Source organism: Actinia tenebrosa, unplaced genomic scaffold, assembly GCF_029948245.1.
Source record: "Actinia tenebrosa isolate PJP-AT-01 unplaced genomic scaffold, QUT_ActTen_1.0 PGA_scaffold13__45_contigs__length_12533684, whole genome shotgun sequence".
In the NCBI taxonomy this organism is placed as follows: Eukaryota; Metazoa; Cnidaria; class Anthozoa; order Actiniaria; family Actiniidae; genus Actinia; species Actinia tenebrosa.
This window is the reverse complement of record NW_028292573.1, coordinates 4,662,150-4,681,034: the sequence shown is the minus strand read 5'-3', so window position 1 is coordinate 4,681,034 and position 18,885 is coordinate 4,662,150. Positions and strand designations below refer to the sequence as shown.

At 37.4% G+C, this 18,885-nt stretch overlaps 3 protein-coding genes across 3 annotated transcripts; all 3 read left to right on the top strand.

The window, feature by feature from the left end:
• The first annotated feature begins 268 nt into the window (after window positions 1-268).
• On the top strand, window positions 269-1,605 carry LOC148911660 (melatonin receptor type 1A-like). Its single transcript, XM_089028718.1, has 2 exons — window positions 269-309; window positions 612-1,605. Exon 2 carries the CDS (start codon window positions 612-614, stop codon window positions 1,563-1,565), a length of 954 nt encoding a protein of 317 aa, XP_088884844.1. The 5' UTR covers window positions 269-309; the 3' UTR covers window positions 1,566-1,605.
• Window positions 1,606-3,981: 2,376 nt separating this feature from the next.
• LOC116293304 (melatonin receptor type 1A-like) lies at window positions 3,982-8,516 on the top strand. Its single transcript, XM_089028717.1, has 2 exons — window positions 3,982-4,356; window positions 7,378-8,516. Exons 1-2 carry the CDS (start codon window positions 3,982-3,984, stop codon window positions 8,332-8,334), a joined length of 1,332 nt encoding a protein of 443 aa, XP_088884843.1. The 3' UTR covers window positions 8,335-8,516.
• A 1,020-nt stretch (window positions 8,517-9,536) lies between these two features.
• LOC116293295 (uncharacterized) lies at window positions 9,537-16,508 on the top strand. Its single transcript, XM_089028716.1, has 6 exons — window positions 9,537-9,658; window positions 11,883-12,130; window positions 12,501-12,621; window positions 13,008-13,174; window positions 13,668-13,809; window positions 15,310-16,508. The coding sequence occupies exons 2-6, from the start codon at window positions 11,981-11,983 to the stop codon at window positions 15,792-15,794; spliced, it is 1,065 nt and encodes a 354-aa protein (XP_088884842.1). The 5' UTR covers window positions 9,537-9,658; window positions 11,883-11,980; the 3' UTR covers window positions 15,795-16,508.
• Window positions 16,509-18,885: the final 2,377 nt, after the last annotated feature.

The window sequence follows — 18,885 nt, the reverse complement described above, 5'->3', positions numbered from 1 at the left end:
AATGATAATAAAATCAAGTAAATGCATGTCAGGAGAGTTATCAAGGCTTTTATTTTAGAGGCTAAAAAAAAGATGTCTGAGTGGTGCGAGCAGATGGCTGTTACATCTCAATAACTAAATCCAAACTTTGTCTTTTGAGTCTTGGCTCGAAATAATACTGAAATCGTTCAAAAGGCCGCGATACAATGAGGAAGAAACCACGAAACTCAAGGACATAGTGAGGTTGAAAACTTTATTTTTTTCAGCTGTTGATGATCGATGGAAGAAATGGGTTTCCAGACCATTGAAAACATCACTGATCAATCGAGTGTATGGTATTTATGGATTGCCTATCACTTTTCCTTCTGTATTCTTTCGTTCCTTACTTCCCTTCATCTTTTTTCCTTCTATCTTTCTATCTATCTATCTATCCATCTCTTTCTTTCTTTTCTCCACGAGTTGTTCCTAGTTACATAAATTATAATTAACTTTAAAGGTATATTAGAGGTTGGAAAAAAGCCGAAATTTACCCTCTCGAAGTTTGAATTACAGGCAAGCCGAGCCTTGCGATTAGCACAGAAAAAACGGCCATTTCGGTTCGTAAAATTAACAGAGTGTTTCATATTTTTTAGATGAATTCGACTATCTCCACGCCTCATGTGTCTCAGAAATGGCGAGATTTCTGGAACCGCAGTCCAGCTACCATCGCTGTAGAGACAAGTATTTTAATCCTTATTGGACTGATTGCCATTGGAGGAAATCTTCTGGTAGTAATCTCCATCTATCGTAATCCCAGGCTTCGTACCATCACTAACTACTTCGTACTCTCCCTCGCGATGACTGATATATTATACCCGATGTTGGTTTTGCCTATCTCTGTGATTTCATCAGCCGTCAGTCGGTTTGAGATGGGGCAGACGGTTTGCGATTTCCAGGGAACAATCTCATTGATTTTGCTAAACGTTTCTGCCTACACCATAGCTATGATGGCGGTCAATCGATATTTTTGCGTCTGTAAAAAGCACAAATACAAGAGATGGTTCAACAAAAAGACATGCTCGATCATGATCTTTGGTGGTTGGTTTGTTTATGTTGTCGTAGGATTGGTTGTCATAGGTACAGGGAATGTTGTCTACAATGTTTTTCTTCCAAGAAAAATTATGTGTAATCTTTCGCGCACTACAAAAAACTCAACGACAAAGATTATAGGAAACATCAACTCAACCTTTCCTATCTTATTACCATTCACAATCATCACCTACTGCTACTTCAAAGTCTTTAAGAAAATTCGAGAACACAAGAGAAACATCGCTCCTGCCTCCAACCCAAACAGCCTGGGAACGAGTGTCCAAGAAATCAAGGTCACGTGGACCATGTTTACGGTTCTAATGGGGTTTGTGCTGAATTGGATACCAGTTCTTATTGTGATTTTAATAACCAGTCACGACAAAAGCCTTCCACGACAGGTGCACATGATCGTGACGTACTTGATGGCGAGTTATACTGCTGTCAATCCTGTGATATATGGAGCAATGAATCCGACGTTCAGAAAGGAATACAAGAAAATCATCAGATGCATTGCTTAAAGCCATACAGTCCTTGCCTACTGTATGCTTGCATGCTCCTATACATATATACATATATATATATAATATTTATTAATCTTTATTAATTTCTCTTTACCTTACCTCTCTTCTTATTTCTCTTATACTTATTACCTAACGTTTTTGCTAACCAGCTTTCATGATGATGCAGTTTTCTCCTGAAAAAGTACACGGAAATCTCCAAAATTTCAAGTTGCATGAAAGACATCCATCATAATTGTCACTAAACCTGATATCGTGTTGAGTTACCCGTAGTTATCTTTCATTTTTTAAGTAAAACCAACCAAAAAAGCGAAAAAATGTCGACCATAGAAAACTTTGTGGAAGGATTTTTCGAGTGACAAAACTAGCCTTGTGGGGTGGCTGGTGGTGGGTCGTGTACACGTTACAAAAATCCTGGGCGGGAGAGTAGTAAGGTCGAAATTCGTTCTTGCCCGAGTCCTACGCAGGTAAGATCCTTGACATAAAATTTTCAGAAAATGCAGAAAATTTTGGTTATCGAAACATAATATTGGGGGAAGAGCCAAAAGAGCTTTAAAGAAATGAATCCCCCATCGTAGGGATCATTTCGATCAAGTTTTTTTGTGGAGCTCGAGGTTTAAAAGACGATGAAATGGTGGTTGAAAGTGAGTTTTTTCCTTATAGCGGAGCACCATACTTAAGAAAAAATGGTAAACCATCGAGTTGATTTTTCATGGCTTGGCTGACGTCACTTCCGTCCGTCCGTCCGTCCGTCCGTGTACACAACACAGGAATCCCGCTTGATGTCAAAGCATAACTTCTCACAAATGCGGCTCTCAAATACACAGAAAAAAATCGCTATAGGACAAGTTATAGACCAAAAACAATTTAAAAAAAACTTTCATTTAGTCAAAGATGGATCAAGAAGTGTTCTTCAAGAATTCAGGTGTGTGTTTTTTAGCAAACAATCAGTGGTATATATTTATATATTTTTTTTGACAAGCATTTTTCTCGACGAATCGACAAATCAAAGACTTTCTCTCAAACTTTTGATATTCCTATATATAAGCTTAATTTATTTTAATGCTGGATGAAATATAACGCGAAGAGCATATTACAACAAATGTTTGTCCTTTATTTAACTTTGTGAATCTTTAACAATTCGGTTGTTTTTAACCAGCTATCGTATGTTTTTCGTTCAAGAAAAATGCAGCTCTGTTCGCCTCCTGTCGCGGGGCCCCATCGGCAAAACAAAGAAGACTTTCATTCAATGATTTTATATCTTTCTAAAGATAATTTATTTAAATATCGAATGAATATGAAATTACACCAAATATTCAACTGTTTATTAAGCTGTTCGAGCTAGTATGATTATACAAATGAGCTAATAAATTTGTGTTGTTGAGATATGTTATTATATAAAGACCTTGTCTTTCACTTTAAAAAGCTAAAAAAGATATTCAAAAACATTTACAAATGCCAATTTAGTCTACTGTCAAAGAAATTAGTCATTTTGCATTGCATTTTGCATTATTTTCTATTTTGTCTCAGTTGTTTTTTCAAAAGTTTAACTGAATGTAAACTTTGTTTTTCGAAAACTTTTCGGTCGTTCGTGATTTCCGTAACTTTATCGCGAGGGAAATTGTTACTTTTGTTTTCCCTCGAGTCTCGATAGTTTCACGAGAACGCCCCGTGAAAGTACGGGTAATTGACTGTATTTGAGTATAATGTGACTCAATTATGATTATGAAAACCAGATTAGTGAACATTTTAGCCTGGGAGCCACTTGCAGTTGAGAAATTGTGGTTCAAAAACAGAAAGAACACTGAATAGGGTTGAGTAAATGACGTCATTTACTCACAATTTAGATGCTGAATAAAATTGATAATTTTTATCCGACACATTTTACTGTGAAGAAATTATGTTGCTTGGATACTATTGGGGCCATATAGATACGTTAAACTAAGTTTAAAGCCATTTCCAATTTTTATCCATTTTCATCCAAGTGCCCCTCTAAGTGTTTTGTTATATAGCAATTGAGAAATATTGAGAAGTCACTTAGAGTGAAGTCATTAAGCCCGTGAAATAGATATTAGACTAAGGCCTAGGGCAAACGTTGAACTTTCCATGCACCGAACTCATTAAAAACAATGGATATCAGGTGATAATGAGGCGGCATTCTGTGATGTAATTAAGTTCGGTGCACGGAAAGTTCGACGTTTGCCCTAGGCCTAATACACTTTAGTAGACCTTAATTCCAATGCCTTCTTTTGTGTATACAGTCGATCCCAAAAACGTTGTCCAAGTGAAAAGAGGTTTATAGGACAATAAATGTCACGTGTCTCATTAAATATTCAGTTTTACGCGCGTGGATTTTTTAATTAGCATACTGATGCAAAAGTAAATTACAGTATTGAAAACTGAATCTGAAAGGAGAATGGTATACCAACATTTGTTTTATGCAAAAACAAACCAGGAGATAGCTGCTAATCTGTTTGTAAGTCCTGAAACGGTCAAACGGACGTGTGCGACATTCTACACTAGTGGAGACATTAATCCTTGGCCCGTCGGTCGACCTCTTCAAACAGGAACACTTTTTCCGCATGAAGAGTATATCGTCATGGAGTGTCTTCTAGAACGTCATGAAATGCAATTGAATGAAATAGCGACGAAAATATTCAATACAACTGGCTCTGCAAACATTATGCAGAACGGTCCACAGGCTTGGATTCACGCGCAAGAACGTATGGTACGTGCAGATTGGTTTGCTCATTACTCATTACTCAGTCTTACAGAACGTTCTCTAAGTCTGGTAAGGCTTTCACTAGCTCAGAACGTAGCTCTGAAACGGTCTCTAACACTGGAAAATTGGGTAAACTTCTTACAACGTAGCTAGACTTCTTCTTGGAGTCCAAAACCCGAACTTCTAAAGTCGAAAGAACTTGTTTTGAATTACCCGCCGTCGACATTTTCTGCCACGCATGTGATGCAGCACGTTCAGATTCCTATTTCCACACGCGCGTAAAACTGAATATTTAATGAGACACGTGACATTTATTGTCCTATAAACCTCTTTTCACTTGGACAACGTTTTTGGGATCGACTGTATTTGACTATTACACATTGACTAGTATTTTTTATTTCATGGGTTAAATGCTTTCACTCTAACGAAATAAGAACTTTATTCAGCTAGCATGCATTGAAAACTGACCATGATTTTACAAATACAACTCAAATACGGTCTTGTATTTCTCTACCAAAAACCGAGGAGAGTAGCAACAGCATTTTTAGCGGTCGCTTTTTTCGTATTTTCCGAATCCTTTTTCTCAATAAAAGTCTGTAATTCTGTAGAACACTGGAAAATCTCTATTGTTTCGCTTCGAGCTCCATTTGTACTGAACATTTATAAAGCAAAATATCTGCTCCCGCTCTGTTGTTTTTGATTGGTGCAAAATATCACGCCATCAGCGATTTTCACGTTCTGATCACGTGCACTTGTTTATTTTCACGATTGTTGTCACGTGCAACTTATTTCCCGACCCAACTTATTTCGGGATACATTTAGATTAACTAGTGTCACGTGGTCACCTTTCAAACAATGAGAGTGTTCCTTATATCGGAAAATTTCGTAGCTATAACAATTATGGTTATTTGTTGTTCCTTGTAATTCGAAACACCTGCTTCTATATGAAACCAACTTGCAATAATTTCTATAAGAGCAATGGGAAAAACAACGACGTATTTCAAATTTAATTTATCTGTGCCAGTAATGTTTTGTTAAATGAATACTCCTCATACGTCACAGAATTAGCATATGGCATGGAAAAACCTGGCTTCAAGAAGCTGCACTCAAACTATGACATTTTTTCTGGTTATTTAACATCTTACCCCACGTAGAATCAATACTCAAGGGTGGCCCCACTTCAGCGAGAAAAACAAAACAAAACAAAACAAAAAAAAAAACCTGAAGAATTAGATGCAAAGTGAGAATATGTGGACCGCGTAGCACTTAGCCAGTCAGCGAGGTCGGAAGTTAATTTTTCCGAATTTAATTCCAAGGGCTTTCGCCCGGAATAACCTCGTTCCCAAGCACTATAACTTATCTATATTTCTATATCTTCATGAAGAATTAGATGCTTTTTTTATTATTTTCCATTGTGTTGACGAAAGAAACTCAATTAGCCCCCCCTAAACTCAATTAGCCCCCCCCTAAAATTTTGGCTGGATCCGCCCTTGATTCTGTGAATATTGAAGAAGGGTGATACGCACTTTATGAGGCAGTCAGTTATAGCCAATGGAACAAAAAATCTTTACAATTAACAAAAAGTCACCAAATTTTTAAAACTGATTCAACCATTGAGGTTGGCTGCTATGATAAGAGCCTACTGTGTTTTTATCGCCCTCCATCTTCACTTGATCCCGCAGTCCGTATATAAATACGGATCTCACCCGAGAATAAGAATTCAGTTCATTTGTGGATCCTAAAGTCAGCATTTCACTCTTCTCCTTCTTCAGATCTGTCATTCTTCGAAATTCGGCTATTTTAGATATTTGATTTGGAGTCTTTACCGAGTCTGCACGAAGGAAAAAGAAAACTTGTCGATGAAATAAGACAAAAAATAAGAGCATTGATAAGTGATGATTATAATGATAATAAATGAAGTGAATATCAGGACATGAATTCATCAAGACTTTATTTTAAGACTTTAATAAATATGAGTGGTGCAAGCAGATGTTAGCGGTAACAATGACTTCGTACAGTCTCGTAGCTTCTCGAAATAATAAATCCGGTTCAAAGTTTAGGCGGGGCAAAGATCTTATTATTCGGCTCGGCGCTACGAATGTGAGTTTTACTGAATTTCACGAAGAGAAAACGAAACTCAAGGAGATAGTAAGGTTGACAACTTTATGTTTTGCAGCTGAAGAGGTGGGTTTTGAACATCATCGATTGAGTGTATGGTATTCACAGCGTGTTAAACTTAGATTGCCTATCTCTTTTTGCTTTTATTTTTTTTCTTTCGTTCTTTCCTTCCCTCTATTTTTTCCCTCTTTATTTTATTTTTACACTAGTTGTTTCTTTATTGCTTGCCTCTTTTTTTCCTCTTCTTTTTTCCTCTATTTCTTTCTCCCTCTTTTTATTCCTCGCTGTTTTTTTGGCGTTGGTCTATTGTTCGTACTAGAGTTACTAACCACATAAAGGTCGCGCTAGGTCGATAATTCAATAACTACACAATTAATATTTAAGATTGTGATTGATCGATGACAATATTGCAGTAAATTTGAGAGAAAACTTGACTAATTATGTTATGAGGAAATGTTTTTCAATAACGAGCAATAATGGCAAAAAGTGCCAAACACTAGACTTTCGTATGAGTTTTTATTCCAATTTTCGTTTTGGGTTAACACTCAAAACCTTTTTTAAACAGTTAGAAACTGATGTACTATGATAAAATGCCTGTTTGAAGCGGTATTTTCAATTGTACAAAGATGTTTTGTTACATTTGTGTTAGAATGTTGCTTTGTCAGGCTTTTTTTAAAGAAAATATTGAAGGCCTAAACCTCATTTTCGAATAAAATTTTTGCTTTGGTCCCACTTTCATCGGTCATCTCCACTTCCAAACAAGTTAAAGTTTCTGAATAACAAGATTTTAGCCTCGTACGACAGCCTTTCTTCAAGAAAATAGTTTTTGGCGTTTGCTGCTTGAATACGAAAAGAATTATCTCCTATACTTTTAACTTATATCTAGAAGATAGAATTACAAAATCAAGCGAGCCTTGCAATTACCGCAGGTCATTGGTTCGTAAAATTAACTGAGTGTTTCGTATTTTTTAGATGAATTCGACTATCTCCACAGCTAATGTGTCTCAGAAATGGCGAGATTTCTGGAACCGCAGTCCAGCTACCATCGCTGTAGAGACAAGTATTTTAATCCTTATTGAACTGATTGCCATTGGAGGAAATCTTCTGGTAGTAATCTCCATCTATCGTAATCTCAGGCTTCGTACCATCACTAACTACTTCGTACTCTCCCTCGCGGTGGCCGACATATTATACCCGATGTTGGTTTTGCCTATCTCTGTTGTTTCATCAGCCGTCAGTCGGTTTGAGATGGGGCAGACGGTTTGCGATTTCCAGGGAACAATCTCATTGATCTTGCTAAACGTTTCCTGCTACACCATAGCTGTAATGGCGGTCAATCGATATGTTTGCGTCTGTAAAAAGCACAAATACAAGAGATGGTTCAACAAAAAGACATGCTCGATCATGATCTTTGGTGGTTGGTTTGTTTATTTTGTCGTAGGATTGGTTGTCATAGGTACAGGGAATGTTGTCTACAATATTTTTCTTCCAAGAAAAATTATGTGTAATCTTTCGCGCACTACAAAAAACTCAACGACAAAGATTATAGGAAACATCAACTCAGCCTTTTCTATCTTATTACCATTCACAATCATCACCTACTGCTACTTTAAAGTCTTTAAGAAAATTCGAGAACACAAGAGAAGTATCGCTCCTGCCTCCAACCCAAACAGCCTGGGAACGAGTGTCCAAGAAATCAAGGTCACGTGGACCATGTTTACGGTTCTAATGGGGTTTGTGCTGAATTGGATACCAGTTCTTATTGTGATTTTAATAACCAGTCACGACAAAAGCCTTCCACGACAGGTGCACATGATCGTGACGTACTTGACGGCGAGTTATACTGCTGTCAATCCTGTGATATATGGAGCAATGAATCCGACGTTCAGGAAGGAATACAAGAAAATCATCAGATGCAAAACACAATAAAACTGTAACCTTAGTACAGTAAGAACGGTAAAAAGTATTATAGCTTTTCGTTTCTTTCTTTAACTTTGGGCGTACCATTTTCCATTTCAATTCAGATTTCGTGTCATTCCCTTGAATTTTATTTATTTGTCGGTTTACCAGTTATGTTAAAAGACGCATCAAAAGTGTTACCTCGCATTTGAGCCACCAGAGGCTTAGTCTCCCCCACAGCCGCTTTCAGTGTCATCACGCAACGCTTTCTCCCCTGAGAAAGCGTTGCGTGACGACACTGAAAGCGGCTGTGGGGGAGACTACCAGAAGCTGTTCAACTAGAAAAGACACTGAGCATTCAAGTTTCAAGTTTAGTTCCCAAAATAAACTTGAAACTTCAAATTGCCAGTTAATTAACCTTATTTAAGAGTACACTTAGCTAACTGCTAGTGTTACAGTAGTGTAGTCCACAAATTAATAAACTGAAATGAAGAAATAATCAAAGAAACATAAAGTGGTTTAAGAATCCTAACTGGCAAGGAGGCCGACCAGTTGGCTATTAACAAGCATGGTCGAGAAACTGAATCTGAACTAATCAGAAAGTAGGACAAATGCAGTCTCAGCTAGTGGCCATTGCGACGATGCTGCCTCCTTGACGTTCTCCATGCCCTCAAGCTTCTTGGGAATAGTTTGAGACAAGAAAACAATACGCCTCATGCTAGAGCTGTCGTCTATTGTCATATTTGAACCAGTTCTTAAAGAGCTTTGCCATTAAGCTTTACCCACGGACTAAAGAACCCTTACGGCGGTTTGAAAGCATCTGAGTAAATTAAAAAATAATATTGATAATTTAAAAAAAAAAAAAAAAAATCTAAATATATATGATGATGTTGATAATGATGATAATGATGATGATAATTATTATTATTTTTATCGAGAAATAAAAAACCATGTATCAATTATTACTTGAAAAGATGCGAACGAAAATGAATAAATAATGACATGCAAACGTTTTATCAATGAAATTTGAAATTTCATAAACGCTTGCACTATGTCTTTTCATTTCATTATTCATCAGCGACCACACTTGAAGCAAGCTTGACGGTCTTGTTTTACTTTTTTTCTGAACTTAATCAATTCAGTTCGTCGAATTGTTCTTTGGTCTTTCCCCACAAATACTTTATTGAGAAAGCTGTTTTAAATATAAACACGCCACACCAACGATAATTCATTTCCTCAATAAAACGTGTGCGAATATCGTGTGCGAACATCGAGGGATAGCAATGAGTTCTTTCCACGCTGCTTTATTCTTGACTCTGGATATTGCTGTTATTTGTGTGCTCTTGTGTAAAAGGTAAGTCTTAAACATTTTATTATCCCTCATGACCTGCGCCCAGCCCGGCAGTTTGGATATTTTCAAATAAACTTATTGTGTCAGGAAGAAACTTTTAAATTACCCAAAATATACGCACCAGAGTACTCAACTGAAGCTATTCTCAATTCAAAAATTTTCTTACAAATTACATTGTACCAAAAACGCTTTAACTTTTTCTGACTTGGATACCTATTTTGTAGCGTGTTACTCGGTCTTAGATTTTAAGGATACAAGGCATTTTTTTCGGAATACAGTAAAAACCTAAACAAAACAAAACAAAAAAAAACGTTATGTGATGATATTTTGTGATATTTTACTAAGCTAAATTTTAGATATATAAAGAGAAACGATTCTTCAACAACATAATTATTGTAAAATAAGTGACAATGGTTTAGGCATTCAGTAAACAGGTTTAAAAATAGTATAGTCAAGGACAACAAAAATGAGAAAAGCCCGAGCGTAGCGGAGAAAAATCTCCAATGTTGGCCTTTCGCCTATTTTATTTTATTCTCAAAAAAAGCCTTTTAGCAACAAGTGCAGTTCAGGAAAGAAAAAAGGGTCTATAAAAGATAAGATATAGACATGGAATAGAATTAATTTGGTAGTCTAGCAAGACGACGCGAAAATAAAAGAAGTAACTACTCTAAGGGTTAGCGACTGAAAACCAAATTAAACAAACTATCAAAATAATTAAATTATCTGAAAGGTAGAGTCCTTTTGTAACTCTTTACACGAAGAACAAGCGAGTTAACGTTTACATTTCAATTTCTATATTTAGTTTATATTGTTTTCCGTTTCAAAACCCACCTGCCATTTCCTTTAGCTGCAATGAGAATTCTTGCCTTGTCTTGAAAAAAGCCTGGGTGTTTCCATGGCAATATCATCAAACACACACTAAACTCACTGCTCTACCCTGCAGTATTCTTGAACTACGCCAATGCTGTACTTTGTGGTGGTGGTGATTTAGCGATGACAATTTTTCAAAATATAACCAACATAAGTTTCAGCCATTATAGATTAATTCTCGCAGAGATATTTTGCGATTTGAGGGATTTGAGAGATTTGAGGGATATGAAAGATTTGAGAGATTTGAGGATGACTTTTTGCCAACTTCTTTTTGTAATTTCTGACTATATTGAATCTCTACCTCGGTAACGAGAAGAAAAATAAAAGATTAGTAAGCATTATTCTTATTTATTTTATGGTGGCTTTTAAATAACGACAGCATCCCTTAGGGCTTTTGTAAGCGTATGCAACGCGAGGCAGATCTCTGGTCTGTCGAGCCACTCGTTTTATTGAACCTCGTCTTAGACGTTCATACGAGTTGAGTGTCAGATCTAACTACACAAACCAGAGCAGAGTCAGGTTGACCAGAAGGACTTTCCTTAGTCGGCGTGGCTGTAAGTCGGGATTCCTTAGGCCCTAGCTAAACGAGGAAACATATTTTCTTAAATGTTTCCAAAGGTGGCAAAACTGTCAGGGAACATCGGGAAACATGTTTACTCAATATCGGTTAGCGCATGCGCACTTTCAAGATAGAGCTAGCGTTGCTAAGTAACGAACTTTTAGAATGTTGACTTTCGTGGCTAAACGAGGAAACATTTGGAAACATTGTTTCCATGCGTCTTGGAAGCAAAATTTGTTGCACGCAGCAATGTTTCGCATGTGGCTAAACTGGGAAACATCAATGAAACATGCGCGCGGTAAACATGTTTCCTCATTTAGCCAAGGCCTTACTCGGCCACCTGTCCGTACTTAGGTCTGTACCTCCCAGTACAACCGGAACTACAACCTTAGCCTTGTTCGCAACTAAGTACAAGATTGAATACACAGAAATAGTTAAATTACTCGTCCTTATATAACCAGGTAATCATTCTGATGAAGGCTTTTACTAGCTATAGCCGAAACGTCATGTTTTTTAAAGCTGAACTCTACGCGTTTTATTCTAATCAGAAATTCTATTAACATCCCTTATCTAGACAAGAACAACCTTGGTGGTTTGAATGTTTAAGTTCAAGTAATTTGAAAGAGATTTCACACTAGAATAGAAAACTACAAGTCGTAGATCTCCAAGTCAAAACAGTCTCGGTTACTAGACTCAACATGCTAGACTTGCACAATCATATACAAAAAGCATTATTCATTTGAACAAATTATTCCTAAAATTTTGTTGCATAACACTTATATGCACTTTGAATTGAAGGTACTGGATGTCGAACACTCTCGATTACGCACATCCTCAAAGACAAAGCTTTGACCAATCACACCATCCGTATCATCCAACCAATCACAGACGTTAGAATGTGTAGGATACAGTGTTATTTGGAGCCTGCGTGTTGGACGTTTAACTTTTGTGAGAAACAAGGCAACTTTGTGTGCGAACTGACAAATTCTGACCACATCCGGCATGACTTGATAGAGAAAGCAGGCTGTACCTATCATGGCTCAGAGGTAAGAAAAATATTTCTTTTCTTGCTTTTCGACTTTTCCTTTTCTTTGTTACACTAGTATAAATGCCCAATTGATGGGCTGGAAGCATTCCCAAGTGAGTTAAGACAAGACAAAGACATGGCGGTCATTGTGGTGCCGTTAATGGATGCTAAAAAGAAATCTTTTGTTAAATGGCACCAACCTTCCCCCGAGAGGCCGCGATGACGTAACGTGCAATCAAAGAATACTGCTTTTCTGCAGTGCATAAGATTTTAAATTCCATAACATTTCCATTCTATTCTCTTACTCAAACTCTGTACTCCTTCATAAACTACATTCGCAGATTTGCTTTTCCGTGGTTTGTTAATTAAGTTAATTTTCCATTGACTAGAACCACTGTTCAAGTAATCCTTGCCCAAAAAATGCCACTTGCCAAGGAGAATTTCTCTCAGATCCTGTGCCTTATAAATGCATCTGTCCTGCTGGATATGGAGGAGATAACTGCTTTCAAGGTAACACCAAGAGACAAATTATTGGGTCATTGGAATTAAGGTTTTGTATTTTCTCTCCCCTCTCAACTCTTTCCCTCCGGCCTATTAACTGTAATATCTTAGCCCCAGTTATCCTTAAGCTTAAAAAAACTTTCTTCAAAAAATTCGAATAGGATAGGATAATTTTGATAGATATCAATGAATGTAATGACGGCACTCACGCTTGTCGCTTAAAAAAACTTTCTTCAAAATATTCAAACTAATAGGATATTTTTTTTGATAGACATCAGTGAATGCAGTGACGGCACACACACTTGTCACGTGGATGCCACGTGCAACAACACGATTGGTCGCTTAAAAAAACTTTCTTCAAAATATTCAAACTAATAGGATATTTTTTTTGATAGATATCAATGAATGTAATGACGGCACTCACACTTGTCACTCGGACGCCACGTGCAACAACACGATTGGTGGGTTTAACTGTACTTGCAAAAGTGGATTCAATGGAAACGGCAAGCACTGTGAAGGCAAGAAACGACCTGATACATTTTATGTCATAGCCGCCATCTTGGTTGACGTTAACAAAGCATTCTTCATTAGCTTCTCTTGTTAGATCAACCTATATGGCGGTTGTTCATTGTTATTTATTATCTCAAGGGATTTTGAGCCATAAAATTCAGACTCGTTTGCAAGGCTTTAGTCGTAAAGTACTTTAAAACAAGTATTCGCCGAAGGCGAAATGAATATCGGGTAATAATGACCGAAACGAAGTTTCGATATTCATTGAGGCTGAGACAAATAATTGTTTTAGTATAAATACACAGGTGATTCTTTCATTAAAAAAAAAAAAAAAAAAAAAAAAAAAAAAGAATATAAAAGACATTTAAAATTAGGTAACAGCAACAAAGTGGCTGGCCGCCATTTTGGATTATCGCTGGAGGTGATTATCGTGTGATAATCTTAGTTTCTCGACCAATCAGCGCGCGAGATTTTCAATAATCACCTGTGTATTTACACTAATAAGAGTTATTGTTTCACGGGTTTTTGAAAACCACTCTATCAAGTTTCATTTTACCTTAGATATTGACGAGTGTGAATCAGGGAAACATAACTGTCACGTGAACGCCACGTGCACTAATTCTCTTGGTGGCTTCAACTGCTCCTGCAAACAAGGTCATTTTGGTAATGGTACCCACTGTTACCCAGGTAAGCGATTGTACTTCTAGGGGAAAACCGAACATATTATGCTGAAGACATATCAGAAGATGCTGTAAATACGTCTTATGACATTCAAAAATGTATAAGAAACGAACAGATATAGAAACTTAAAGAATTTTGAAGATGCTTAAAAGTTATTTTAAGCACCTTTGTCGTAAGACAATATATTTTAGTAGTAACCTTAAACCTTGTGGTCTAAAAGGGGGAAACAATTCGCTCAAGCAGAATATAGGTTTTGTCGAGTCCTTTGCTAAATATTAGCCTCTTCGGTAGAATAGAGGCTTTGCACCATCAAGTGATGGCAGCCATGACAGTGGGCAGGAACAATTGATGCTGGTTTAATCTGATTTACATGAGAAAGAATTCAGTTTCCCAGGGGGAATAGACTCTATTGTTGTGCCAACTGTCATGGCTGCCAAATAAAAATTATTTTACACGAACCTTGGTTACGAAAACTTGTCAAGATGTTACAGTGTGACTACACCAAGACCACCCAGACAAACTTTCATTAATTAGCTAATGTTATGGGATGGACCGCTCTCGGTAAGAGCTACTCGGGATCTTTATTCTACTTTCTCTTCTTCTATACTCTATCTCTACTCTTCTGACTAAAACTAATTACATGAGCTCTATTTATAATAACTTCATGACAGGTGTCATTCTACAATCAATATGATATCATCGCTGTGCCTTGATTGGCTAATGGAAATAGTAAATTCCTGAGTGTGATATCTTATTAAGAATAATACGAGTGAAAATCATAGAACTAAACATAACTTAAACCAAGGATAATATGTGAATATATGGTAAATGTGTAGAAAGGTCTACGAGGAATATATGTATCATAAGATTTAAAAGAATAGTGCTAAAATGACTAAGCAAAGGGGTAAAGAGTGTGTAGGGCGTAACCATAGGTGTACATGCTAATGGGAGGAGCTAAGTAGTTTACTTGTAAATTCAAAGCATACCATCATCTAAACTCGTGCGTGATGGCAGCCTTACTGAAATCTTATATCGATATTTTCAATAACTAATTGATTGTTCTTTATCTTGTTTTCATACGATAAGAAATAGTAATTAAAAAACTGATGTCTAGCTTAGTCTGTAAAAACATTAATTTTCTCTCTCATAACACTAATCACGATTGTGTATTTAAACAATAGAATCTTTCCATTTTTTTTATTTCCTCTTCAAAATCATATATTTTACTTTATACGTGTGTATGATCAGAAGTAAAGAAGAAAAAATTAAAACCCAGAATTCACTAATCCATCTGTTATGCAGCGTTAAAAATGTGATTTGTAAATTTGATTTAAAATTTGTTTGGGTGGCCTTGGTTGATGTAGTCGGACTGTAATGTTCAAAATTCAATATCTCGAAAACAAGCTCTGGACAATCCATTATTCTTTCATCCTTTTGAATCAGCGTTAAATTCCGTGTAACGACAAATTAGAAAGTGTTTAAAGTATAATCACCCTTGTTTGACAGATTTCGGGAGGAGAGTGATCTTTGATTTTGAGGATGGCAAGAAGACCGGCTGGTCACTCACGGGAACGGCCTTTAATAACCAACCAACATATAAAGATAATTCAAAAGCTAGAGGAAAACCATCTAACCTTCAAGGAAACTGGTGGATAGGATCATATGAAAACCGACCCAGTCCTTCTCATACTTACGGAAGTACACAAGGAGATGGACCGAGAGGAACGATGACGTCACCACCTTTTGTCGTCCATGGTTCCCAACTGAAGTTTAGGATTGGAGGAGGATGTACTATGCAACAACAACGTGCTGAGCTTTTGATTGGAGGAACCGTTGTTGCTCAAACAAAAGGACCCTGCAGTGAATACATGGTTACAAAGTCCTGGAGTATCGAACAATTCCGAGGACAGACAGCTCGAGTTCGATTGGTGGATAATCACAATGGTGGGTGGGGTCACATCAACTTTGATTATCTTGAAGAATACCAATGATTTGTCGAAAACGTACAGCAGACGGAAACGTAGATCGCCGTAGACTTGCTCTAACTCTCGTGCATTAATTTTTTTATTCTAATTTTCCAATGGAAAAAAAATAACGAGAAAGACTTGGAGCAAGCCTAAGATCACCGTACCTTGGATTCCAGAGGGGCTTGTCTTTTTTAGGAGCGAATGGCGAGAGAACGAGTTCGCTTCTCGAAAACAAGAAACCTTAAGGCACCCAGGGTAAGAACACCAAGAAAAAGATGCCAAGCTCTGCTTGCAGGGTAAAAATTAAGCTTCCTGTCCTCTTAGCGATTGTCTACGAGACAGACTTCGGTAATCGGCTGACTGCTGATTGGTTGTTTGAGTACTTTTTGGGCTTCCTGTGGTGTTACACTCTTACTCACGGACACACAACCGATGGCATAGTGGCTTCGCCTCTTCGAGGCAGTAGCCACAAAAACCCATGGAAACGAAGAAATTCGAGCTTAGGATATGAGTGAGCTAATCATTGCTTCCGCTTGAACGAATTCACCTTATGCCCGACAAAGGTGAATAGTAACGTGCACTGACCAATTAAGATTAGTGAACTAGTTGTTGCAATATGCAAGCGGAATGCTGCGAGTGCCATACAATGATGTAAGGGATGTATACCAATGTTAATAAGATATAAGTTACATACAACAAAATATCCAACACCGTCTAGATATGAGTAAGAAGGACGAACGTAGGGCATTACTTATGTGTGAGCTCCTGTAAACTTATATGAATCTGCTCCTGTAGATGTTTTGAGGTATTATGGTGTAACAGGGTCCCCTATACCCCCTCGCAAAATGCATTCACGTAAATTTATTTGGCCAATTTCAGCCTCACGTAAAATTCTGAAATCGCATCCCCATTCACGCAAAAATCGAAGTAAACATGAGGAGCTTTGGTCAAAAAAGTTTAAACTTTGATTGACATAAAGTAGTTTCATGTTACGTTAAGCGACACCTTCAAGGTATCGCAGTCAAACATTGCATTAGAGCAATGTTTGTTTTATTAAGAATACACTATAGTAGTTTCATGTTGTTTTTGTTTTATCAAGCATTCGACTGTGTGACTAAAGTAGACTAACGACTCTACGATGAGCCTGAATGAAATCATATCATAGCAGAAAATTATAATCAATAATCGGATTTTGCATATTTTGTTAACGATTAGAAAGCGTACAACGAAAATTATTTCTTTATTCCTTCACACATTTTCATCTGCTACGGTTAGGTATTTCAAGTGACGATCTCCTAACGGTTAGGAATTTCAAGTAACGATCTCCTAACGGTTAGGTATTTTAGGGTACGATCTCCTAACGGTTAGGTATTTCAAGTAACGATCTCCTAACGGTTAGGTATTTCACGTAACGATCTCCTAACGGTTAGGTATTACACGGAACGACCTCCTAACGGTTAGGTATTTCAGGGTACGATCTCCTAACGGTTAGGTATTTCAAGCAACGATTTCCTAACGGTTAGGTATTTCACGTAACGATCTCCTAACGGTTAGATATTTCACATAACGATCTCCTAACGGTTAGGTATTTCAAGCAACGATCTCCTAACGGTTAGGTATTTCAAGTAACGATCTCCTAACGGTTAGGTATTTCAAGTAACGATCTCCTAACGATTAGGTATTTCAAGTAACGATCTCCTAACGGTTAGGTATTTCAAGTAACAATCTTCTAACGATTAGGTATTTCACGTAACGATCTCCTAACGGTTAGGTATTTCAAGTAACGATCTCCTAACGGTTAGGTATTTCAGGGTACGATCTCCTAACGGTTAGGTATTTCAAGCAACGATTTCCTAACGGTTAGGTATTTCACGTAACGATCTCCTAACGGTTAGGTATTTCAAGTAACGATCTCCTAACGGTTAGGTATTTTAGGGTACGATCTCCTAACGGTTAGGTATTTCAAGTAACGATCTCCTAACGGTTAGGTATTTCAAGTAACGATCTCCTAACGGTTAGGTATTTCAAGTAACGATCTCCTAACGGTTAGGTATTTCACATAACGATCTCCTAACGGTTAGGTATTTCAAGTAACGATCTCCTAACGGTTAGGTATTTCAGGTACGATCTCCTAACGGTTAGGTATTTCAAGTAACGATCTCCTAACGGTTAGGTATTTCACATAACGATCTCCTAACGGTTAGGTATTTCAAGTAACGATCTCCTAACGGTTAGGAATTTCAAGCAACGATCTCCTCACGGTTAGGTATTTTAGGGTACGATCTCCTAACGGTTAGGTATTTCAAGTAACGATCTCCTAACGGTTAGGTATTTCAAGTAACGATCTCCTAACGGTTAGGTATTTCAAGTAACGATCTCCTAACGATTAGGTATTTCAAGTAACGATCTCCTAACGGTTAGGTATTTCAGGGTACGATCTCCTAACGATTAGGTATTTCACGTAACGATCTCCTAACGGTTAGGTATTTCAAGTAACGATCTCCTAACGGTTAGGTATTTCAAGTAACGATCTCCTAACGGTTAGGTATTTCAAGCAACGATCTCCTCACGGTTAGGTATTTTAGGGTACGATCTCCTAACGGTTAGGTATTTTCAAGTAGTAACGATCTCCTAACGGTTAGGTATTTCAAGTAACGATCTCCTAACGGTTAGGTATTTCAAGTAACGATCTCCTAACGATTAGGTATTTCAAGTAACGATCTCCTAACGGTTAGGTATTTCAGGGTACGATCTCCTAACGATTAGGTATTTCACGTAACGATCTCCTAAACGGTTAGGTATTTCAAGTAACGATCTCCTACGGTTAGGTATTTCAAGTAACGATCTCCTAACGGTTAGGTATTTCAAGCAACGATTTCCTAACGGTTAGGTATTTCACGTAACGATCTCCTAACGGTTAGGTATTTTAGGGTACGATCTCCTAACGGTTAGGAATTTCAAGCAACGATCTCCTAACGGTTAGGTATTTGAAGTATCGATCTTCTAACGGTTAGGTATCTTGAAACAAAGATCTACCTACAGGTTAGTAGTTCAGGGTACCGATCTCCTAAACGGGTTCGGATTGTCAAGTAAACGAGGTCATAACGATAGGTAT

Bases quoted from the DNA above. Each gene is read 5' to 3' on its own strand.
- LOC148911660 (XM_089028718.1), top strand. From the start codon at position 612: ATGAATTCGACTATCTCCACGCCTCATGTGTCTCAGAAATGGCGAGAT.
- LOC116293304 (XM_089028717.1), top strand. From the start codon at position 3,982: ATGGTATACCAACATTTGTTTTATGCAAAAACAAACCAGGAGATAGCT. The intron at 4,357-7,377 runs GTAAGGCTTTCA...CGTATTTTTTAG, and splicing joins CAGAACGTTCTCTAAGTCTG to ATGAATTCGACTATCTCCAC.
- LOC116293295 (XM_089028716.1), top strand. From the start codon at position 11,981: ATGTGTAGGATACAGTGTTATTTGGAGCCTGCGTGTTGGACGTTTAAC. The intron at 12,622-13,007 runs GTAACACCAAGA...TTTTTTTGATAG, and splicing joins AGGAGATAACTGCTTTCAAG to ATATCAATGAATGTAATGAC. The intron at 13,810-15,309 runs GTAAGCGATTGT...CTTGTTTGACAG, and splicing joins TGGTACCCACTGTTACCCAG to ATTTCGGGAGGAGAGTGATC.